Consider the following 26,253-nt stretch of genomic DNA (forward strand, 5'->3'; position numbering starts at 1 on the left):
GTGGTGGTTAATGGTTTAATGTAACGAGATTTGGCCCTTAAACTAAAGTGTGACCCAGAATTCTGTTCATGACTTCACTGTGTGTTCCTGTGAAACCCAGCCTTGATTGATTGGCTGACTAACTTGGTCTCTGTTACGCACTGTGTTTGATTCATTTGAGCGAATCTTGTTAGTTCAGACGGTTCATTTCAATACACGGGATTAAAATACAAATAAAACGATTCGCCGGTTTATATAGACTAAATCAACGTTCTAAACTGCTTCCGCCTTTGTTTTGCTCCCAAATAAGCCTATCCTCTATTTTCAATTTAAATGTGTTTACCCGCGAGTATTTTCATGTTTGTGGTGTGTGTCTGTGTCATATCCTTCTCACTTTTTTTAGCACTGTAAACCTAGAAAAACTCGAGCTAATATGTGAGAGTTGTAGACGTTGCGTCTCAGTTAATGCAGATATGCACATTGTGATGGAGATTCAGAAACGCTTGCGAATCATTTCAAATGAGTCGTTCAAACGAATCGTCTCGCTCGCGAATCAAACACCTCTGCTCGCTCTCTCTCTCTCTCTCTCTCTCTGTCTCTCTCGCCCTCCTGCTTTCAGTTCAGTAATGAGTTTCCAGTAAGAAGAGGCGTGTGGTGTGAAATGAACATCGTTCTGCTTTTCCACATCATCTTTAAGGATTCATTTGAGCATAACCGTCCGATTGATACTACTGATGGATCTCCACTCTAAACTTTCCATACAGTTCGGTTTCTTATTTTCAAGAGCTGGATACGAGTAAAAGAGAAAGCTGCGCACTTCACTAGTTTTACTGGAATGGACCTTTAGCGAGGTAAGCAACTTTCCCCAAACATTCCCTTTTCCAGAAGATGTAACCTGGACATTTTATACTTACACACAAGGTGATTTTGCTCTGTAGTGTATCAATAAAGTGCTGCATGAATGTCAGAGAGTAGCTGAACCTGTAGAACCAGCTCGAGTTTCGCGCTGCTGAAAAGTCTCCTCTGCTTTCTGGTTCAGAAAAAAAAGCAGCAGAAATGGCAGGAATTAAAATGAAAACCCTGGAGGATTTGACTCTGGACTCTGGTTATGGAGCAGGGGACTCGTGTAAGTCCTTAAGCCTGTCGTCCTCCAAGTCAAACTCGCAGGCGTTCATGAACACCCCTCACCGGGGGAACTGGCGCTACTACTCCGGCTCCATGAACAGCAGGAACAACAGCTGGGATACAGTCAACACAGTGCTTCCCGAGGACCCAGAGGACATTTTCTCCAAGTGCCCTCGCTTGCCGGAGCTGGAGGAGTTCCCGTGGACGGAGGAGGACGTGGGGAGGGTCGTGCGTAAAGGCGCGGGGAAGGGCGCCTCGCTCTCCGCGGAGGCTGTGCGCAGACTGGCCTCTCTGATGCGCAGGGCGCTCATCCGCATCTCCAGAGAGGCGCAGCGGCTCAGTGTCATGCACTGCAGATGCACCAGGTTCGAGGTGCAAAGCGCGATCCGCCTGGTGCTCAGCTGGGCGCTGGCGGACCACTGCGTATCGGCCACCGTGAAGGCCATATCTATGTACAACATGAGCGCTGGAGAGCTCCTGCGCAAGGGGAAGTCAGCCCGATGCGGGCTCGTGTTCTCCGTCGGACGGTTTTTCCGCTGGATGGTGGACACTCGGATCGCGGTGCGCATCCACGAGTACGCGGCCATCTGCCTGAGCGCGTGTATGGAGGCGCTCGTGGAGGAGGTGGGCGTGCGCGTGCTGACGGCGGAGACGCCCGGCTGCGTCCTGACAGCGGAGGCGCTGGAGGGGGTCATCAATAATGATCCCGAGCTCTGGGGGGTCCTGCAACACTACGAGCATCTCATCTGCGGGAAGAACGCCAATGGTAGGCACTTTACTGTTCCATTGTTGCTTAAACTGTTTCACTCATTAGTTGCCTGTGGCCTAGTGGTTAGATTTGGCTGAAGGGTTGTTGAAACCACACAAGGCTCGATCCGTCACCATTCTGCACTTAGGCATGACACCTCACGATGCTTCAACGGAGAATATGTGTACTGTTGTGCCACCAGTTTCCCCAAATTGTATTTGGACCATGCTTATTATTAATAACTAAAACAATACCGAAAAAACATTGAAAAACGTATGTATATATATACAATATATACAATTATTTTATTTCAGTAATTTTTTTAAGTACTAAAATAACTAAGAAATAAAACTTAATAGAAACTATACATGTGTATAAACAATCACAAAAATAACAAAAGTTAACATGAAATCAAAATTCAAAATATAATTTAAGATAAAGTATTGAAACAAAACTACATAAACTAAAAGGTAATAACATATAGACATAAAAATATAAAATGAAAAAAAAAATTACTAAAACTTTAAAATTAAAATCAAAATATAACAATTCCAAATATTAACACAAAAAAATACAAAAACATAAAAATTGAAATATATAATATCTTAATAAGATAATATCAAAATTCTAAATATCAACAAAAACCATGACAGAAGGATACTAATAAATAACCAAATTACTAGAAAAAAAATGAATGAAAGTTCAGAACATGAACAGAATAAAGAGAATTATTTGTACCAGTGATACAAAATAACACTGATTTGGACACTTAAAAGTGAATGAATATGACACAAATCTTTAACTTTATCTAAGTATGTAAGTCCATTATTTTAAAGAAAGATAGCACTTTTTTAATCAACATATTTCATAATGATGGTGAGTATTGTGGATGTGAAACGTTAGTGGAATGATAGTAACTATCAAATAATGTGACGAAGTACACCTGCTTACTGTCTTATGACACATGCGTGAACTTCAGGGGAAATGACTTCATTGCAACCTCATAAAAAAATCCCTATCACACCAGTTAGTACCTTTGAAACTAGTTATTCATGATATGTTGGGAGAATACTGGCATGATTTACTGCAGATACTGAAACTGCGATCTGTTGGTAGACCCACTCAAATGTTGATAGCTTTCCTTATTAGTCTTCTGGGCTTTTGATCTGAAAGATGAAAATGGAAACCAATTTCCAGAAATCACTGGTCAATCACGTCATTCGGCCTGTAACAGGTCATTACACGCTTCCTCTTCTCAAGCTTTGAGAATTACCCCTCTCTGCCAACTTCTGCATCATCCTGGTTGCATTTTCAATATGATTTGTCTGTGGTTTACCAGAATCTAGCATGAGGTTTTCCCAAACATTCACAAGCGCTTCGTTTCCTCTTTGAGCAAACCGATCTTAACTGACTGATCAGGGAAAGAAAACAACTATATCTTTAAAATACAACACGTGGTTCTGAAGTATCACTGTCCTGCTTTCATCATCATTAATGATAAAAACTTTAACTAAAAAAGGAAACATAAAAATATTAAATATCAAAATATCTGTCATCATCATTTTGGGGGCCTGAACATGCAATCCTTTTAAAACAGGTGCAAGTTTTTGTAAACAATACTATTATTGTCTCTGTATAAACTACAAAAACATGAATTTATGAAAATGGTGAAGTCATGCACATTACATGGTTAGTCTATAGTTTTGTGCACAGGCGTGTTTCTGTACAAAGTGACTTCGCCAACTACTGGCCTGTCATGGAAGTACAGCGTATCGGGATCGTTTTGATGATGAAGTGAAGTGACACACAGCCAAGTACCCATACTCAGAATTCGTGCTCTGCATTTAACCCATCCAAAAGTGCACACACACACAGCAGTGAACACACACACTGTGAACACACACTCGGAGCAGTGGGCAGCCATTTATACTGCGGCGTCCGGGAAGCAGTTGGGGGTTCAGTGCCTTGCTCAAGTCATGGTATTGCCAGCCCGAGACTCGAACCCACATCCTTAGGGTTGAGAATCAAACTCTCTTACCACTAGGCCACGACTTCCCCTAATGTGCTCGTTTGTACATGAACATTTCAAAAGAAAAACATTAAAAAAAATGGTATATTATTGTCATGTAAATGTGCGTTAGGATGCTAACTGACTTCATGTAGGCTACAGGATGAATATGTGCATGAAATATCCAAATCCAGCTATTTCCATGACAGCACTGAAGCAGTGGAAAGACTTTATTAGAAGATCAGGGGAGCGTGGGTGCGATATTTAGGCTACGCTAGCAAAAAGCTCTTTTTTGGCGCGGTGAGTCAGGATCTCAGCTCTGCATAATCCTTCCACAGCTTACTTTCTGTGGGATGCCCATGTGGGCATCAAATTAGGTCGGTCCATAAAGACGACCCAGTGGATCAATGTGCTTTCAGAATGGCCATGTTAACAAAGTGCTGCGCGTGCACTTCACAAAACCCTCGCGTGCCATTACTGTTGATGAATGGGCTTCTGATCCACTGTGTTTCCTCTGTCAAGTGCAGAAGATCGAATCTGAAATGCCTTAAATGTGGCTCATTGATGATTTCAGCCGTGACTCAGTTGCCATTCAGAACGTGTTTGATAACGCAAAATATTCGTGACATGCTTTTGTTGGCTGCTATTATTGCGGCTGAGAATGACTTTTAAACAGCCTTGATAACCATAGATCAATACACTCGTCTAATAGGTTTGCATGGTTTATTTTGATTCTATGACTTTGTAGTATGCTCAAAATGGCATCCAGAACCATTCTACTTATCTTTTTTTTTTTTTTAGTAAAGCAAAATATTGGCAGTATTTGGCATGGTGTCGAAATGTAATAACTTGCAACGCCTCCGAAACTAAATATTTTTCTGCTGACATTATTTTTCATCCTTATGCCTGCAGCTACCTGTCCTGTACTATAGAGACTCTTTCACAGCCAAATTAGTTCTCAATGGATGAAATAAAGTTCTTTCTTACACTTTTAGTCATTTAATAACACTTGATCTCATCGTAAAGTAACTGACTTTAAGGAAGTAAACAGGGTTGACTTCTTGTTGACTTTATCGTACCTTGACTCACAAGGTTTCATATTCATAGTCCGTTTGCAACAAAAGTTCTTCTTTATCATCTGCCAACCAGCCCCACATCTGGAAGTCTTTAAGACTTGCTTCTCTTTGCCAACTCAAGTCACTCCCACTATATCCAACACACACTCTCTGCCTCTTTTCTATTTACTTTAGTCCTTCTTTCCTGGAGCCGTTTCTGTGAACGCACATGCTTTTAACAAGGTGCCCACTGTACCAGCGTGCCATGTCAAATCCAATGAACATGAAGCACTAAATGCATAGTTGTCTCTTGCTGATAGTTGCTATTGATATCCAAATTGCATTTGAGTGTGCAAGTGATTCATGGAGAAAACATCTCTTCATACTTTGCTTCTGAACAAGTGCTTTCTCAAACTCGCTGTTGAGAACATGTGAACCCGACCCAGAGCAGGACGTGAACTTTGTCCCTTGTCATTTGTGGCAGACTCGGGACACTACTGGAATTTCTGGCACAGCTCTCGAACATTAGCTACCCTGATGGAAACATCCCAGCCCTAAAATACAGTTTCATTTTTGCATAAGTAGTCTGCAGGCCAGTGCACTTGTGTCTTGTGGAGGTTATTTTAATGCTTCGTGGATTTAGGATGGCAGTAATAGGGAAAACACCATCTTGCATGTTCAGTGGCACTGTTTATACATGCTTCCAGCCAAAACCAAAGGCCCAGCTGTACGAGGAGCTCAGACTTCTCTGAGCTAGAGGCTAAAAACAGCACAAGTTTTATGATGGCTTTAAAACATTTCAAGGGCTACATTTCAATAGAGCTCCTTAAAACAAGATAACTTCATTATCTAGTCACTAGCATTAGCTAAAACTTGTGAGCTCATGGAACCTCATACAGTAAGTGACTGAAATGAAACACCCTACATAGGCAGCAGCTCTAAGTGTGAAACAAATATAGCACTCTTCAGTGGTGGGGTAACGTGGGTTATGTAATCAGATTACTTTTCTAAGTAACTAGTAAAGTAACACATTACTTACAAATTAAAAATAAGTTGAAATAAGTGACCCAAGTTACTTTGCTTTCTCATTTATTCTTTGATACCTCTTCTGTCCTTGTGTTGAGAGAATTTGAGAGTAAAGCGCAGAAACAGAAGCACTTCCTTCAGTCTGAGGCTTATTAATTTATCTTTTGGTGTCAAAGGACTTTACAACTGGGTGACAAAAAGTAATGCGAAGGTAACCTAATGCATTAGTTTCAATAAAAAGTAACTACTACTTTAATCACATTAAAGACCTCACCGAAATCAGATACTTCCCTACTACATAGTAAGTGAAAAACAGTATGAGAAAGAGTAGTATTTCTGGATTCACAGTATTCATAAAATAGTAAGCAGAAATTTTAGTCAAATGAAGGTTCCTAAGAAGCTAATTCTATTTTCGACCCCTACTTTTACTTTTGTGTCAGGACTGTATTTGTTATCCCTTTAAACGCTGCCTAGTTTGGCAGCTCACTCGGTTTTTGGAAGAATTTGAATACCCTGTTTGCCTAGTCAAGCCATATTTGAATAAAGTTCAAATACACATATTGATATCTTTGTAAAGTTGCTAGAACAGTTTGAATAATGATAGACCCATTGTTAACAGCAAACATTTGAGGAATTGTGGCTTTTACTTGATGCAAATACTATAGCGTCAATAGTGTTGCAGGTAGGCTACTAAGTGTTTTCTGTGTTGCAGATGGAGGTTGTTTATGGAGTCACAAGATTTAGTTCAGGATATAATCCTGTGAAAGTACTAGAGGCTTGTTGGAAAGCGGGAGAATAGCCAGCGGATTGAAGCCGGTCAGCACATGGCTTTATGTTTTGGCGCTCATACATCTATACAAACGCTCTCATAGGTCAATCCTCCGCCGGTTGCCATGAAAACACTGACCCCAGACAGGAAATTAGGGGAAGTGTTGGAATATGGCCAACAATGACACATGCAGCAGTTTAATGTTGGGGCAAATTATCTTGAGGAGAAAATGCAGTCTTGCATTTTCCAGCAGTGGAATGTTAAGAAAAGTAAAATGGAGTGATTATGGATGGATAGTTCCCTACTCACTGCAAAGTGTTGGAAAACTCGCATTTCAGTTCTCACGTGTCACTCGCACGTTTACCTGTCAGAAGATAGAGACTGAAATAGCTGTTGGTGGCTAAAATTTGGTGGCTCTTTTTTTCCCCACAACATTGTGTTCAACAATTTAGCATCCCAATGCATAGCCAATATTTTTAGATTTTGGCAGCATTGCATATCCTACAATTATAATTGCATATTGTACTAATTAAATAATCAATTCATTCTGCAATAAAGAACTGAACTGTGGATTTAATATTTATTATATTAAATGACCCATATGCCATGTAGATATTATAAATAATAGGTCCAAATGCTTTCATCAACGGTTGCATATTGTGATTTATCGTTTTGGCTTATACTGACGACATCTGTCATGATGATTATGAATGAAATAACCCATATTTTAATGTTCTTTTCAAAAAGACTGATTCCTTCGTTTCCCCTGTGGTTTGTTTCTATCTTTCACTGACTGATCGTTTCACATTTGTCATAATCTAATGAAACTCTGTCTGTCCCTGTTCTTGTCTTCAAATGCATCACGGATAATTTATCGCTGTCTATAAGCAGCCTTTTGTGAACATTCCTGTAATATTTAATTGCTTGTAGAAATACGGATAGTAATGGCTTCTGTGTTGGGTTTGAATTCTGCAGCTGCCATTTTTAGTCTGTAAAGTGCTGATTTGGGTCTTAAAATGTCTACAAAATCCATTTAAACAAGATTCAGTTAGCTTTCAGGTCATGTGTGTTTAAATGTTATATCTAATCGTTTTTTTTTTTTTTTTTTTTCTGTTGTTTAAAAAATGCAATTAAGCAAATAACAGTAAGAACAGCACTGCAAAGTTTCATAGCAATATATGTTTGAAATCTTATGGTAGCCAATAAAATCAGTAATTGGAGTAAGATGTCCATTTATGCCAATAAAAGCTCCTAAGTTTGCTTTTCAGTTTTAAAAACAAATGTAGTTGAATGAAAGTTTAATGAAGACAGAAGATCAATATACGAGCTATAAAAGCTTTATTACTGCTGAGAGGTTTTCTTCGTGTATCGTCCACGGTGCTTTCTTATCTCTTTAGTGCCCTCAAAAGGTTTGCCAGTCTGGTAAACCAAACAGCCCTGAGCTTTCCCACATGAGTTTCCTCAAGTCATGCCCGATTTATCACCACCACAACAACAGAATCTTGGGGAAAAAAATGAAGAAGTGAGTCATTGAAACAATCAAAACATTTTCAGAGTCGGTTTAATGTTGTTGTTGTTGTTGTTGTTTTTTTTTTTTTTGGTAAAACATGCACAGGCAGGGGAAATCTACAACATATTTCAAGCTATATAAAATAACAGAAATGTCTCTGGCATTAATCTACTGTAAAAATCTCTCACCCAAGTAGGAATTTACCCTACAGGCAAAAGGATGCATGAAACAACTGGTAGAAAGATAATATCTGCCTTCAGTATTGAAAGGGCTCAATGCCAACAGAAAATACTGACACAATATAGTTCATTAGAAATTACCCAGTAAACATTTCTGTTTAACTGAAAGTACAGTTGTTTGCACAAGCAGCGTTCCCTTTCTGTGGTGTTCAGTGTGAATGCATCCGATTGGCATGAGAGATGTTGAGACACACTGTGTCTTTGCTGTAGTGGAGAACAAACTGAATGATTCAGATCATTCTTTCTTGGTGGCCTGGGGGAGCAGCCTGTAACTGAGGACAGATTTAGCTTTATTATTGTTTAGAGACCCTGGTCAATTCTGATTTTGGACAAGCAGGTTGGACACAGCTCAGACATTGAAGAAGGATGCCATAAATCTTGTAAATAGCCACTTTTAAAGCTCGGAGTCCAGACAGCTGGACAGTTTCAAAGGACACCATTGTCTTGACCCTTGATAGTTTTCCAAAGGTTTGGAAACATTACTATTTTTAATGTTTTTGAAAGAAGTTTCTTCTGTTCATCAAGCCTGCATTTATTCGATAAAAACTACAGAAAAAACAGTAATATTGTGAAATATTATTACAACTTAAAATAATAGTTTTATATTTGAATATACTTTAAAAAAATAATTTATTCCTGTGATGCAAAGCTGAATTTTCAGCATCATTACTCAGCCTTCAGTATCACATGTAACATCCAGTCTATCACATGATCATTTAGAAATCATTCTAATATTCTGATTTATTATGAGCGTTGGAAACACTTCTGCTGTCTAATATATTTGATGAATACAAGGTTAAAAAGAACTGCATTTATTCAAAATAAAAAAATAAATTCTAATAATATATATTCTAATAATATATTTTCTTTACTATTACTTTTTATCAATTTAACAATTCCTTGCTGAATAAAAGTATTGATTTTATTAAAAAAAGAGAAAAAAAATTACTGACCCCAAATTACTGACCAGTAGTGAATATTGTTATTACAAAATATTTATATTTTAAAAACATAGCTTCTTTTTATTTTTTATTTTTTTACTTTTTAATCATCAAAGTATCCTAAAAAAGTATCACATGTTCTGAAAAATTTTAAGCAGCAGAACTGTTTCCAACTTTGATAATGAATCATCATATTAGAATGATTTCTAAAGGATCATGTGATAATGATCCTAAAAATTCAGCTTTGCATCACAGAAATAAATGATAATTTAAAGTATAATAAATTTAAAAACAATTATTTTAAATTGTAATAATATATCACAATATTACCGTTTTTTTCTGTATTTTTTATCAAATAAATGCAGGCTTGATGAGACTTCTTTCAAACCATTAAAAATAGTAATGTTTCCAAACTTTTGGTCTGTACTGTATCTCAAGCAGTGTGCATGAGAAAGATATCAAAAAGCAATAAGCCATGAGACTCCATGTGATTTCACTACAATTAAGGTGTGTTTGCATGATGTGAAATAGAAAAACACCCATAACATGGTAAAATTAGTGTAATAGGTAGCCTCCTGTGGTTTGTTGTCGTTTTTGTTGCCAATCTAGAACAGCAATATGATAAATGACAAATGTTCAATAAATAATTTATAATAATTCAAATGTATTTATTTATAAATGTAATAATATATATGTCATATATAATCAGTAATGAATATATAAAGTTCCTTGAACCTTTACTTTTTAATTGCATTTATGCTCTTTTTTGTGTTTGTCGAATTCTTAAAATGCAATAAAAACATTAATTTGCGAGAAATCATAGCACAAGTCTCTTAATTCACTCTTTGTCTTCTAGTGTGAAGGTCTTTGTTCTCGGCTTGAAGTCTTAGTGTCTCTTTGTCGATCTGCTAATTGGCTGAGGACAGACTTATGACTGCACACTTTTGTCCATGGTTATAAAACCAAGCTGTGCTCATGGACGTGTGTGGGAGAAAGACATAACATCTGTCCTTCTGCATGTAATGGGGGACATCTGCAAGTCTGGCTTAAATGGGGACAAAGTCAGAGTTATGACCCTACTTTAATTAACCTGCACCCATTAAAACGAGCATGAGCTATTTAGTAAATGGTGCAAGTACAATGATTCTCACTCTTTGGCTCAGTGTATGTATTACTGCACTTAAGAAATCGGGAGAGCTTGTTGGGACAATTAGTCACGGAGTGGGCAAGTTGTGTTTAAAGTCCTCCAGACAGAAGTCAAAAGGCCATGACAACTGAGATGATCATCACTGGTTGTGTTTCTATGTCTCAGCACCTCTATATGTGTCTGACCATAGTTTCTGAGGTGTAAAATGCATGCTATCATTGAGCTCTCTAATTGGCGAGCAAAGCTGTGTTTTACAGGACAACTTCAGAAGAACGGCTTTAGTGGTTTCTGAATACTTTGTCAGTACCTGTTATACTAGCACGTCATAAATAATCAGCCAAGCAAGACCACACAAATGCCCTGTGGCCCCCTATAGATAGGAAGCAAGATGGAACGTGCCTATTGCTTTTCCAGGAAAACATTGTGGCACTTATGAGTTCATATTTAACTTGTCAATAAACTCAAGTGGGTTAAGATGTGGTTGATTTGGATGTTGAAAGATAACTGAATCACTGCTTGCCTTGCTGGCTTCCAAATCATTGTCAAATTCACGACAAAAAACCTTGTTCATAAGATTTGTGTTTCTTTAGTTTATTGTCATTTTGAGCAACTCTACAGGCCTGCGATCTTGTGGAATTCACTTTCATGTGTTTGTATGGTTAACAAAACTTTACGATTCAAAAGGTTGCTCATGATTGCCCATTTGCAAAGCTTGCACTGGTACAGACTTCACAGGGATCTACTATCCAACAGTCCATGTGGCATTACGTCACCAAAGCATTGACACCACCAAGCAAGGACTGCGGCATAGTGGCAAGGACTGGAGGGCGGCATTTGGGATATGACCTAAGGTGCACACTCTAATAGTTAGGTTTTCTAACTAGGTCAACAAATTTTCAATCCTGGTCTAGTGGAGTGATGTTGTGCTGCCAAGCCTCAACTTGTGTCCAAATTTACATCTTGAATTCCCATTAAGCCAGATTGCAAGGTTGTAACAGATGGGAGTTAAAGGTCTGCTCTCTCCTGGGGTCTAGATCAAGACCATGCCTCATTAACAGTGGTTACTTTTACTTAAGAGACTCTAATTTTTCTTGAAGGAATCAGTCGACTTTTTTCAAACAGTTGGTATGAGTTCAAAACATGTCGTAAGGGTATCTAGTTTGGTCAGAAAGACTAGTTGAGGCTGGGTTTTTGTAAACTCCCTGGGTGTATTCATTGTATTCTAAGATTATCATCCTTCAAAATGAGGAAAGTCTTGGCTAGTCTCACATATCCTGAAAGTGAGTCCAAGCCCTTCTCTCAATTATCTTTGGAAGCCCTGTTAGACCTCAGCCAGGTTCTTGCCAGGCAGAGTTGATGGAGTAACCACAAAGGACTCATGACATTGTACTGAAACTCGTGGGAAAATATAGAAAATAATTTTTTGAGGTTTCTTGGGAAAGACGAGGAAGGGGAAAACAAGGAGTAGGAAAGCAGTTATTCAGCACTGAGATAAGAAAAGATTCACTGCCACATTTCCTGTTGAAGTTCAAGAATCTTTATAAATGAAGCATATTTGTATCGTCTCTGTTCATCTTACATGTGCAAATGAGCAAGTGTAAAGTCTCTTGCTTTGTGCTAACAGTGTTCCATACACCCTAAGCTGTGGAAATCACCTGCTTTTATATGAGGAACCATGTTGCCAGTGAGAAACCATCCTGTTGGATCACAAGTCTGGCACAGGCGGCCTCCTAAAATAACAGAGAAGAGGTAATTAGCACTCCCTGCTTTCCAAACTCTACAAGAGAATTACATGAACCATATGGTAAGAAGAGACTAGAATGTAGGCCCTGTTATGAATATCCATTTTTGGTGGTCAGTCAAGACGTTATACATGCTACTAAAATAAATAACAAAATGCATCTCCAAAATGCAAAAAATAAATACTTTTTGGAGTACAAGAGATTGGCACTGGGGCAACTGCCTTAAGGGGTCAACTTTGTTCTTATGTACCACTAAAAGGTGTATTTTAATACCTTAAAGTAGTAATACTTAAATGCACCATTGCACATTTTTTATCTGAGAGTGCATCAACGTACAAACTACAACATTTATCTGAAATGTTACTTAAGTCTAAGATTAGCTTTCGGCATTTGTACCATCCCCCAATTCTACAGCATCCTGCTATTAGGACACGCCAGAGCAGACTGATAATTACATTGCAAAGAAAGCAGTAGACCAACTAGAACACATGGCAAGAAACAAAGCAGGCTGTCCCATGAGACTCTGCCACCGTTTAGCACGCAGTCAACCTAAAGCTCAGCTTTTCATCTCATGCATATGTCTGTGATTTATTTAAGAACAACAACAGCTTACAAGTAATAGCAGAGGACATCTGAATTGGCTAGGCTATTAGCACATTGTCAGGCCTACAGGGAGGGGGAAAATGAAGACAAATTTTGAGCAGGGAACTAGTTGTTTGCACAGATGCTAGAGTTGGTAATAAAAGATGGATGCTAACCCTCCAGTCCTATTTTATTACTATATAGGTGGATTGTATAACAAGCTGAGATGTTTGGGTAGTTTTAGTAGGAAATGCATTGTGTGGTAAAGCAATAGCAACCCTCTAAACCTAGCTAACTAAACCCACTTAGCCAATTTAACCACGATATAATGTTAAATGTAGCTAACCTCACTTTTTTATGCAAATGGGTGTGTTATATCTCCGGAAAGACTCTGAGTTTGTGTAATCTATAATAATCCATCAGACACTATTAAGTCATAATAGCAGGTCTTAGACTAGAAAAAATGTACAACAAAATGGTTTGACCTTTTCTTTACCCTGTGCAAGTCAGGAACTGCCTATAACATAACCTTCTATGTTATAAGCATCTGTAGGAAGCAAACAGGATTTTGGGACTATGTCTTGCCTCAAGGCCTCATTTTGAGTATTTTGTGGCAAAGGCAGATGGGTAGGATTTAGAAGGAGCGGTCTTCCCCAAATGCTTTTTTTTTTTGCTTTATCCATCTGGCTTATGTGCCTAAATGGGGTTTCTGTGGGTGGCCCCAAAGGCCTCTGGGCTACAGTATTTTAACTCTGAGCAACATGAAGTATCTTTAGCTTGAATCCTAAATTGAGTCGATTCTCTTTGAATTACTGTACGATTTAGGAAGTAGTCTTAAGCCAATAAACGTTGGTGACCTCTAAAAAGACCTTCATTTCTTCTCATTTCCGATTTCTGATTATAAGATACTTGGCTGCACTGAAAAGTTGATTAATAGATAAACAATCTACTTTAAATAAAGAATCACAATTTAGAACTTATTCATGTCAGTCCACAAGTTTTCAGTCTTTCTCTCCCAAATAATCAGCCAGAAAAGCAGTAGAGGTTCCCCTGAGACCAGAACATATTTCCTTCCGTTCTGATTCCTGTCCAAGGGAGAGGTGAGGTCCCATGGTTGTATTTGAATGAGCACATCTGTGTTTACCCTAGCCTGTTTGTTTGTGATGGTCAGGAATGACGAGAATAGTTGCCGTGTCACAATAAAAGCCACTCCAAGAGGCACTTGTAGTGATGGCAGCTGGGTCCACAAGATGCCAGGGCTTTGGAATTCTGAAACAGGTGTATCCAAGAGAAGTATAACAGACATTTATGCATAATATGTCTGCATTGCCTGTCCTGTGCAAGTTAGGCAAAAGCAGCATACGCTCCTCAAACCAGGCATGATAAGTGAACAATGTTTATAATGGAAGACAAAAAGCCCACCTATGGAGATAGAAGTCAGCGGCGGACTGGCCATCGGGAGTACCGGGACATTTCCCGGTGGCCTGGCGGTCATTCTGGACTGCCGGCTGCCGCTGTGCAGTCGATCAGGCCGACGTGCAATAGGCTGGTATGCAACTGCGAATTAATTGACGGACTTATGAATCTACGAATCAGGCGATATTGGAGTGAAAATGACAGTACCACATGACCAAACATCAGCGAAGCACTTCCTAAATGGCTAATCCAGAGGCAGGCTTTATCTTAGAAAATCGCGCAAAAAATAGAGCGTAGCCTAAACGCAAAGGAGGAGCAGAGACGGAACGTATAAAAATGAGAAAAGCCCTGGCCACAGACGCAGCAAGTTGCTGCAAAATCCCAGCCATATTCGGCAGTAAGGGAGAAGGTCGGTCAGAATTACATGTATAGTTACTAGGGATGGGAAGGTTCACTGAAAAAAACGAACCGCTCGGTTCTCCACACACGGTTCGGCACGCGCTGGGACCGCTGTTCAACTTAAATTTGACAAAGCATCTGTAATATGGTTTAAATAAATAACACGTAAAACAAACAGGGTTCAGATAATATATGTTTCTGTTGATGCATATATATTGAAAGTATAGTTTTTCCATAAACATAGCACATACAACATACCGAAACCGTGACTCTAAAACCGTGAAACAAACAGAACTGTGAAAAAGTTTAACTGTTCCACCCTAATATTTACATAATCATTTGGCAGACAGACGCTTTCATTCAAAGCAACTTACAATAGATAAAATCTATATTAAAAAAAAAAAAAATATATATATATATATATATATATATATATATTACAAATATATATAATGATAGATGTTTTAAAAGAGCATCTTAATGACAAACTAGCACACTGTTTTACATATGGGGATACAGTGGTGCCAAAAAAATTTTAGTGCCAATATTGACCAGAAATTTATATTTTCCATTTCTAGCCTACAATATGTAGCCTATTGTACAATGCTTATTTATTTTGAAGGTGACGAAGGAAGCAACAGTAGCACTAGTGCTCCTGCTGTTGAACAAGAGGATGGACAGTTCAGCTTTTGATTCAGAGCAGGAACCTTCAAGTAAAGTTTAAGCTATAAGCAAAACTAAACATGCTGGCTATACTCTTAGAAAAATAAGTGCTTTTATGAGGTCATCAGTAGTAGGACTGTGATCATTGGGACATACAATTGATGGCTGTATAATTAATATAGATTATTGAAAGTGCTTATTTCATATTGCAGAGAAACTCAGTGTACCGAGTGAGAGAGAGGGGGATTAATAGAAAGATGATAGAGACAGTGAATGCCTTGATACTTATTGAAACTTCATTTGATTATTTTACCCGTCCACAGTCTAAGGATTTTTATTTATTATTTAAGTATCACCCAATTCAAACAACTGAAAGAGCCAAAGAGTTTAGCAGTCTGGTGGACACATGAATTGGGTGGTGGTGACTGCAGCAACAGAGGTGGCCTGGGGTGGAGTCAAATTCCCGGCCTGCTTTACTGTCCCAGTCCGCCACTGATAGAAGTTATTGTGTTTAATGCAGCAGGCCAAACCAGAATTAGCATTATAAAATCAACGACAATCAGAATATGCCTCAGTATGTTAGAATAGATGCCAACAAAATACTTTGGCAGGTGGCTTATTAAAAATACTGGATTCGATCGTCATAAGGGGCTTTTGACAGAAGTATCCACTTTTGGTGTGTTTGCACCTCAAGAATTAGGAATGTATTTAGTTCTAGGAACTCGGTTTGGGGGAACGAAATTAACTTTGCTTCAGAGTAGGGTCTAAAACAGTTCAATAGGAACTGTTAGTGATATAAGCATACGCTGATTGGCCAAACGCATACAAAACATTGGGTACCTGACATTTAAAAAAAAAAACATGTTAGAATATTTACTCTATGAACATGGAAAATGGCATTTAGTTACTTATTGTCTGCAGCATTGTTCTTTTCTCAGCCTCGCTGATTTGTAACTGTAAGTTTGTTAAAGGACATTTAGTCAGATTTTCACACTCTTTTTCAATAACGTAAATTGTGCATTTACATTACCTCTTCGTTATCAAGAACCCCACGACACACAATAAAAACAACTCTGATCACGGCATACTACATTTACCGGTTGTTGACGTTTGTAAATACTGCGAATAAAGACGTCGCTGTTGGCCGCTTCAGAGTTCCTGCTGCCGGAGCAAATGCAACCAGGAAAACGGGGCGAGGGGGAAATTGGTTCTCTAGAAACCACCATGCTGGCTAGTTCATAGACCTAAGTGGAGCCCCTAAAGGGAAGTTTTAAAACAGCGGCTAATTTAGTTAAGAATTTCTTGTCATTAAGGGTGGCTGTTTGGATTAATGTGTTTAGATGCTTCTGGAGATTGAGGTGGTGTACACTTGCACCACCTTGAGCTAGTTGGAGATGTGGATTGGGATGGGTGGAAGTTTGGGAGAGTGGCCGATGGGGGCTCACAGGGAGATCAAGAATTGTGGAGGAAGGGGGATGGTAAATGTGGGAGCAGAAACCCCCTAGGAAACAGAGATGGGGGTAGGGTTGAGCCAGTGACTGAAAGTCAGATTCTGTTGAAAGTCTGTTGAAGAACAGACTGATCTCATTAGCCCTGTTCTTCTGCACCAGGTTACCAGCCAGTTTGTGACCTGTTATCTCTCCTCTTTATTCATATTGTTCTTTTGAAATTGCTCTCCATGTTTGTCTGTTAGTTGCTCTTCCTCTTTAGCTCCGTTTGGACTTGCTTTAGTTGCTTCCTTTATCAAGTCGTCTTCCTGTTTAGCAGGTCCTTCAGGTTCTTTGTGATCCATAGGTTGTTCTTGAGAAAACATAGTCATCAGGTCCCTCAAAGTCCCAAACCACATGACTCAACATGTCCCAATGTGTCTCCTACAAGGCAACCCAAGAATCCACCCCATTGTCCAGTTTCTCACAGTTCACATGGTTGCAGGCAGACTCCGGATGACTGGTTTGTATGTTTAGACAATCTGCCAAGTTGTGGTCCAGTCTGTCCAAAGTTTTATGCCTTTTGACTTTGGTATACAACAGGTCAGAGTCTTGCTTTCTCTGGATGTGCAAGCCACAAACTAAAAGAAAGTTGTGAGGGTGGGGAAGAGTGAAGGTTTAAAACCTCAGAGATGGCAATGAGTGTGTCTGAATGATTTGTGGTGAGTTCGCAAACCACACCATTGCCTCTGTAGCAGGTCCACTCCCTATTTTTTTCGTCATTCTCTCTCAAGCTTCTGTCTGCTCGCACAAATTAATGTCCATACAGTACAACCACATAGTTGGGAGTCTCAGCTCTTTGCCAGGTTTCTGTTAAGCTCATGGAACCACATTTCAATTCTCGATAGCTTCTAGTCAGCAGTGGTGACTTGATATTGATAATGATATTGATAGTGATCAAGTATGGTCTGTATTTTGTTTAGGTGTAACCAGACGCCAACTACCCTTTATTGGTGTCACCTTGTGTATAAACAAAGAATGCAGGTTAAGCAGCTGCTGTTTCATAATACAATTCTCTGTAATGCAGTCCACTGTTTGAATTTTTTAATGATATGCAATGTGTTGATTTTTAATGTTTGCATATCATTGAAGTATTGTATTAATAAAGGTGCCACAGACGAGTTAAAGTTGCTCAGAGCAATGAAGGAAAGTAAGTGAAGACATATAAGGACTTAATTTATAAGTTGAAATAACAAATCTTCTGAAACAGTGTTTCTGCTATGTGCGTGTTTGAGTTGAAACAATGATATCTTCATGAATGACATGTTTGGGTGAACTGCCACAAAGAAGCTTTGTTTCGCTGCATGCAACAGGGACTGCTTTTCATGCTGATGTCTGCAATGGAGTAAGACAGAATGTTTGACTCATTTAGGTGTGAAGGTCAGAGGTCACAGGCTTAGGGTGTTGGGATGATTTTTCACATCTGTGAGTTTCTATCCCCTTAGGCCTAGAGGATCAAGATACACCTTTCTGTCATTGTTGTGAGGGATTCTTGGGGATTTTTAATTTTTGGGGAAACCTCCTTTAATGAGCAGTACTTATTGTAAGAAAAGTACAGTTTGTTGATATACAGTACAGACCAAAAGTTTGGAAACATTACTATTTTTAATGTTTTTGAAAGAAGTTTCTTCTGCTCATCAGGCCTGCATTTATTTGATAAAAAATACAGAAAAAAATATATAATATTGTGATATATTATTACAATTTAAAATAATTGTTTTTAAATTTATTATACTTTATAATATATCATATAAAATATATTATTCTGTGATGCAAAGCTGAATTTTTAGGATCATTATCACAAGATCCTTTAGAAATCATTCTAATATGATGATTCATTATCAAAGTTGGAAAAAGTTCTGCTGCTTAATATTTTTTCAGAATATGTGATACTTTTTTAGTATACTTTGATGAATAAAAAGTAATTAAAAAAAAAGAAGCTATGTTTTAAAATCTAAATATTTTGTAATAACAATATACACTACTGGTCATTAATTTGGGGTCAGTAATTTTTTCTTTTTTCTTATAAAATCAATACTTTTATTCAGCAAGGATGTGTTAAATTGATAAAAAGTGATAGTAAAGAAAATATATTATTAGAATCTATTTTTTTATTTTGAATAAATGCAGTTGTTTTTAACCTTTTATTCATCAAATATATTAGACAGCAGAACTGTTTCCAACACTCATAATAAATCAGAATATTAGAATGATTTCTAAATGATCATGTGACAGACTGGATGTTACATGTGACACTGAAGGCTGAGTAATGATGCTGAAAATTCAGCTTTGCATCACAGGAATAAATTATTTTTTTAAGTATGTTTAAATAGAAAACTATTATTTTAAGTTGTAATAATATTTCACAATATTACTGTTTTTTCTGTATTTTTGATCAAATAAATGCAGGCTTGACGACAGAAGAAACTTCTTTGAAAAACATTAAAAATTAAAAATAGTAATGTTTCCAAACGTTTGGTCTGTACTGTATATTAATATCCAATTAATGATCATCAATTATAAAATAAAGTTTTCAACTACTTTTGCTGGAAATGTAACAGACTTAAAGCGGTGTGGAGCTCAAACTGGGGTGAATGTAACTTTTGTAATTACAGGCAGTATATTAAACAGCGTAATTGGTCTGAATATCACTGAATTAGTTCCAGGAAAGTGAGGTTTGGGTCTTTTCCCGATATGAACCAGGTTTCCACTATAAAATGGTGGATGATCATTACAAGATCGGTCTGTGATGTTTCGCCTGAGCACTACTAATAATTTATGTTGCAATGTTAAAGATCTTAGGAATAGGTCTGTCATTGTTAATGGGGATTTTGTCAGAATACTTATTACAGCCCACTGGCTCTCGTAACTGCCTGGTTTTTATATACAAAACAATGAATGATACCTAGAATTTCTTTTTTTGTATACTGTTATTCCTTAATCACGACCTTTGAGTTCATCTGTCACGCTAATCAAAAAAAAAAAAAACACTTTCAATTACCTGTAGTTTAAACATTATGCAAACTTAAAATATACAGTACTCCATATATTTTTATAAATGGCACTAAAGGGCTCCATATACAGAAACAGTCTTCTCATTGACTAGCATGTGTGTTATTCATAGATGTTCTTGTTTAATGAAGTGGTAGGCCTTGAAACCTGACATCTGAAGGAAGACATATAGAGTGAGTAAGCGTGAGGCAGAGAGGGAAAAAAGAAAAAAAAAAAAAACCTTTAACACTGTACTAGATTTCCATTCATCTACGCTGAAGTTCCAAGTCCATCAGTTTTGCCATTGCTCCATCGCTCAGAGACTGAACAGCAGGCAGATTGTGTTGGGTCGCTTTTTAATGGGGAAGTTGTTCCAGAGGCGACTACAGCAAATGCTGCTTTACATCTGAGGCAAGCACCACTGTTGCTATTGCTCTTATTTAGTGGTTTGAACAAACTTGAAAACTTGGATAATACTGAAGTTGTATCTACAGACCAGAAATTATATAAAGAGGGCATTAGCAGCCAAAATGAAAACGCCCCGTTTCTGAATGTTTTTCACAGACAAGCACCACTCGTTTTATTCAGAAAATATATAAAACATGGATGTCTCTAAGATGGGGAATACAATCTATTACCTGTAACATGAGAACAATGAAGTAATTTGTTGTAATTCCTTGCAAACATGAAAAGAAACCACTGGCTCCACAGTTGGCTTGAATTCATAAAGCAAGATCTACACGAGGAATGAAGCCATGTAATCCAATTTTATATATGTTCAGCTTATGACGCTAGATCTTTCAAAGCATAGTCAGAAGATCATGAACTGAGATTCCCTGATCTCAACAAAGCCTCCTGGGATCTACTGCATATTATGTGCTGGGATATCTATGTAGCATTTTATTTCCTTAGGTTTTTTATTATTATTTATTTAGAGATACAAATATTCTTAACTGACTGGAACAGTGGCAAAACCTGTCACACGGCTGCTGATTCAAACGTTTTTAAAAGCTCTCCTGAGGTGTGATGGGACGCTAGTCAGTCAGTCTTCCTCACTGTGATTAATTAGCCTAGCAAGCATGTGTGAAGTGATCAGTGCCTGCCGATCCGGACTCTAATGATATAACCCAAATGCTGCTATTTTTGCCAAATGTATAAATGACCTCCACAGTCAGACAGCTGACCACCCTTGAAGCTCTCAATAACTATAACTAGACTGTTAACACAACTTGTCGAACATCCATATTTCTCAACATGCTTGCTTCTTGTGTGAATTATTAGCATAGAATCAAACAACGATACCCACACTGCATTTTGTCTAATAATTTTGATGTATTTTATTATAATTGTTATATACTTTATAGTAAAATATACACTAGTTTGTTTTGTTTTCTAGTTTCTGTGTTTTTGTACAGTATGTGTTAGCAATTAGCTAATATCTAATATCTGTTGACCACATTTTCTGCTACTGCTGGTACTGATCAGATCAAAGTTTTTGTCATTGCCTTTTTTAATCTAAATTTTAAATCACTTATATAGTATTTAGTTTGTTATATATTTTTACTCACATTTAGCATTTAGCAAGGCCTGTTAGTGTATATACATATCTTCTTTGTTTAGCTATCAGTTAAGCAGTTTTTAGCATCTGTTAACTAATATTTTATGCTGCAGCTATCATTTGCCACGAAAGTTACTAAATATAGTAGGGGTTCACGGTATATATCGGCCGATGATTAATGCGCATCTTGCCAGTAAAGCCGATTAAGCTAATCAGAATTTCACCGAATAATCACATCTCTATGTGAAATAATGAACCTGATGGAATTTACCGCTGATCAGATAATCCGCTTTACTGATGAGATGCGCATTAATCATCGGCCGATATATATCGGTGCACCCCAAAATACAGTCACTAAATTAAGTACAACAATATGGCTTCCATTTAGGTTTTAAAAACATTGTGGAAACATTGTGTTGAAATGTTTCTAAAACGTTAAGTTTCTGACAACGTTCTACTAACATTATTTTCACCCGAAGTATGATCATTATTTGAATGTTTATTTTTAATATTCTAAGAACATCAAATTGTCTAGTTTTCTTGTTGTGATTAGAACTTTATTTAAAGGTTACAAAAATGTTTCTCATGTCATTCAAGTACAAATAAGGATTATTTGAGAATATTAATCTCAGACTATTATAAGATGGTACATTAAATATTAAAATAAGAGCGTTCCATAAACGTCACTTTAAGGCCGTTTGCACTAGTGCGTTTTAAAATGAAAACGATCCTCGTCTACCCACTGTTTTTAAAAGTCTCCATATTGGTCCGATTACACTGAAACACAACCTCTGAGTTTTCAAACAAAAACAGGGTCATGGACATTTTGAGAAAGTCTTAGATTTTGAGTGTCGAAAATGCCAGAGTAGTGTAAACAACAGGCGTAACCGTACCAAGACCCAATAGCGTGTAAAGTGTTGCCTAAGAATGTTTTTCGTCCCAACATTTTTATAAATTCTATTTAAAAAAGTTCCCCGTTAGCTGGGTATTCATTCATATATATATTTTAACGTTTGCTTCGATACTAATTCAAATTTAGTATTTAGTCTTGCACTTGTTTGAATGTTATGTAATAATGGTAGACATTTACTGCATATTTATTAGATTTACATCAACTTTACTACCATCTTCATCATTAGCTTATCTGTCAGCTACTGTTAGTGACAGATCTCAGGTCAGGTTAACGTATTAATACCATTACTAATTAGATTAAAGACCCCTGACCTTCTAAACAGCTGCTTTTAGGTGCAGTTAACATTAGACATGTGCCAAAAAGTCACAGCCGACATCTGGACTTCTGGAAATTCCATTGTTCCTTTAGGTGTGGGCAGCAGAAACGGATTGGACGTGTTTGCAAATTTTTTTATTTTTTTATTGTGTTTTGATCTTGAATGGTCGTCATCTCAAAGCCAAAGTTTTTTTGTCAGCAGGAAATGACTAAAGTGCTGACCAAGGCCCAAATGAATGAAGAGCTTGTTTTTGAAGCAGGTGGCCTCCGTTGAATGTGAAAGGCCACTTGGACATCAGAGAACGGGGCCTCTGGGCTCATAAAGAAGAGAGACCTCGGCATTTAACACATACAGGAACAACTGACTCGTGCTAGACCAAACACATCTTTATTTCCAGACCAAATATCCATCAGGAATGCAGTCTATACAGCCACCGCTGCTTTTACTGAGAGAGTGGAATGGGCTTCTTCAAGCAAAAGACTGTCGATATAAATACAACAAAATAAAAACAGCTCTGTTGGTCTTTTATAGCCCGCTAGGTCTAGTTCCCAGTTTGAGGAGTATCTCTAAAATTGATTTTCACCTCAGTTCTACTGAAATAGCATCTTCTTTTCTTTCTTTCTCTACCTGGCCACACTTTTCTCCCTGAATGATGATCTTATGCGAACGAGGAGAGGAGATTCTTTATGTGTGAGTGTGTTGGGATGGGCTGTGGGAAAGGCAGGCGGCTGTTCAGATGGGGCGTGGACTCATGGGAGATTTCTCGCTTGTACTGCCAGTTTCTAAACTTACAGAAGCTCAACTAGCCGTGCTCTCATGGTGCAAGAGTGAAAATTATGTGTGAAGTCCTAGGAACACTTGGAAACAGAGTAGATTGAATGCTTACCCAGTGTCAGTCATTCATAGCATGAAATACTGAATAAACATTAGTGACACCTGATCTGTATCGTGCAAATTGCTATTTTAAGATAAATTTAGAGAACTCTCACATGCAAGAATGAGTCCACAGAGTTTATTGGCAATACAGAATGAATGTTTTATGGTTTATCTGATTTTATTCATGGCACATTGGTTTCCTTTCCAAAAAATAAAAAATCAAATTAAAAAAGAAAGAAAGAAAGAAAGAAAGAAACAGTAGGTTATACTGAGGTAGAGTAATAAAGCCCTTTTAAAATTTTAATTAGATTAAGATTTTATCATGATATTCTGTAAACTTGTGTAAAAATGGTGTCAGTCATTGCTGTGAAATGTAATCAACATTCATGAATAAGTTTGTTCATTTGATTGATATTGCACCATAAACAGATTGTTAAAAAGAATAATAAAATAGTTATCATAAACAATATTCTGTTATTCTAAAATTCAAATGTATAACATTTCAGAAACAATATTTCACTATTGTACAAAATAAAAATGCAACAATATTTTCCTGTACTAAAATTTGAATTTTAAAATATTATGTAAAATATTTCAGAATTACTTTAAAGTTTAAAATGTAAACTGTAACTATTACATAAACAATATTATGTTATTCAAAAGCATTTATATTTCAGAAACAAATAATTCACTATCGTAAAAATAGAACTATTTTATATACATAATTATATTAATTATATACAAACTATGTTTCCTTATTCTTAAACTGTAATTGAATATATATATATATATATATATATATATATATATATATATATATATATATATATATATATATATATATATAATTTTAAACTGCACTAAAACAGAAAAAATAAATAAATAAAATAGCAGACATTTCTTTTTAACCCTAAAACACAACGCAATGGAATACATAATTCAAATTACCAGTAAAACACCTTATTAATATAAAAAATACCTTCATAACTGCATTAACTTTGATTGGGCTATTATGTTGGATTTTAATGTCCAGCAAAAACCTTACTCTTCTAAAATAATACTTCACTATTCTAAAATTTTAATTTCAACTAATCCAAACTGTTTTGAGCTTCACTATGTCGACTATTTTAACAGTTTTCACAATATTCATGTGTGCCTCTCTAATTGGACACCTGCACCTTCTGATGAAACCTATATGTGGAAATACTTCACAGGCTTGTCAAATAACACCCTTGATGACCCTTGGGAGTAAACACTAACTGGACTGCAGTGTTGAGAGTGTGTTGAGTGCAGTTGCAGACATGTGTGCTCATTGTAAAGCCGATTCCATTGTAAGGAACGGCCAGCATCAGCAAATACTCCAGGCTTTGTACTTCCCTATATACAAAGAAGCAGACTCACACAGACGCTTTTCCCGCTGCAGCTGGACAAATTTGTTGTGGGTTGGATTTTCATGCAGGGGTTTAGAATCTCGTTTGATGGAGCCGAAAGCCTCTCATAAACGGTGGTTTCTTGTGCTGCATCCAGCCACAGCCTAGGTTTGTGTGCATGTTTGTGGATAGATATGCACATGCATCTGTGTATTTGTTTGCAGTTCATCTGAATTAGTGAAGAGTCATGTTATGCATGCTATTTGATCCATAATGTAACATACAGCATGAGGAAATTCAAAATAGAAAACAATATTGGAATGGGATGTCCGGTACTCATTTACTCACGTGTGCACTTCCTTGAAATTCTGTCCTGCACTTAATTGGACAATCATGGAGAACTAACCAAGCAGTATATTTTTATACCAAGCCATATGTTTCATATTTACAGTCATGAACCACACAAGAGGAAATCAGGCCTTCTTGAAACCTCTGCTTCCTGTCAGCTGTATTAAGTGGTGCTTGCTTTAGCAAATATCACTGTTCAAATATAATCTCATGTATGAAAAAAGAGTGACTTTCTTCAATCGTGTCACCTTGTTGGTAGTCAGTCAACCTGAAGCTGTAAATGTGCCGTGACCAGTGTTGGGGAGTAACTAGTTACATGTAACGGCGTTACGTAATTTAATTACAAAATAAATGTAACAGTAATCAGTTACAGTTACTAAGAAAAAATGAGTAATTAAATTACAGTTACTTATGAAAATTGTAACGATTACAAAGAGGATTACATTTGAATATTTACACACATCCACATACAGCTTATACTTTCCTAAATTGCACTAAGACATATGGCCCATATCTCCGAGACGCGGAAAACACATTCGTAGAATCCAGTCATAAAAATGGAATTCAGCCTATAACGCGGACGCAATATGCCACATTTTGGACGAATAAATCAAATTAGGTCAGTACACTTGAATCAAAACCCGATATGGACTGATGTCTGTGAATATTAAGCCGCAAAAAGACTGAATATGAATCCTGCACATTCTGCGTGTCTGTGGAAATCAGGCGCTGACTGGACATCGGGAGAACCGGGACTATTCCCGATGGCCTGGCAGACGATTTGGCCTTCTACTTTAATATTGTTATTGTATAATTGCAGGCCGAATATACTAAAGCGATTATTTCTGAATCCGCGATTCGATAATTAAATCTCTAATAAATCATGAATCGGTTAGTCGTGACTGGCAATGGTTGGGCTCGCGCGCTCTCCGGTTTGGATCAGACTCCGAGTAATCAATGCGAGAGAGAGAGACCGGAGTGAACTGTGTAAGCGCACAGCTGGAGCAGAGAAGCGACACTTGTGTTCAGGGTTTCAGGTGCAGGT

General features: G+C 37.4%; 1 protein-coding gene across 2 annotated transcripts in view; it reads left to right on the forward strand.

Annotated features, from left to right (window-relative positions):
* Window positions 1–427: 427 nt before the first annotated feature.
* Window positions 428–26,253, forward strand: part of LOC132124543 (ankyrin repeat and BTB/POZ domain-containing protein 2-like) — a 54,065-nt gene continuing 28,239 nt past the window's right edge. The window contains exons 1-2 of one of the 2 annotated variants that reach the window (XM_059535602.1): window positions 428–830; window positions 1,019–1,870. In XM_059535602.1, the coding sequence (XP_059391585.1) occupies window positions 1,036–1,870 (835 nt within the window). In that variant the 5' untranslated portion in view covers window positions 428–830; window positions 1,019–1,035. Of the gene's footprint in view, window positions 1,871–26,253 lie in introns of both variants that reach the window. The other variant, XM_059535601.1, reaches the window with a different exon arrangement.

The sequence above is a fragment of the Carassius carassius genome, chromosome 43 (genome assembly GCF_963082965.1).
Source record: "Carassius carassius chromosome 43, fCarCar2.1, whole genome shotgun sequence".
Classification (NCBI taxonomy): Eukaryota; Metazoa; Chordata; class Actinopteri; order Cypriniformes; family Cyprinidae; genus Carassius; species Carassius carassius.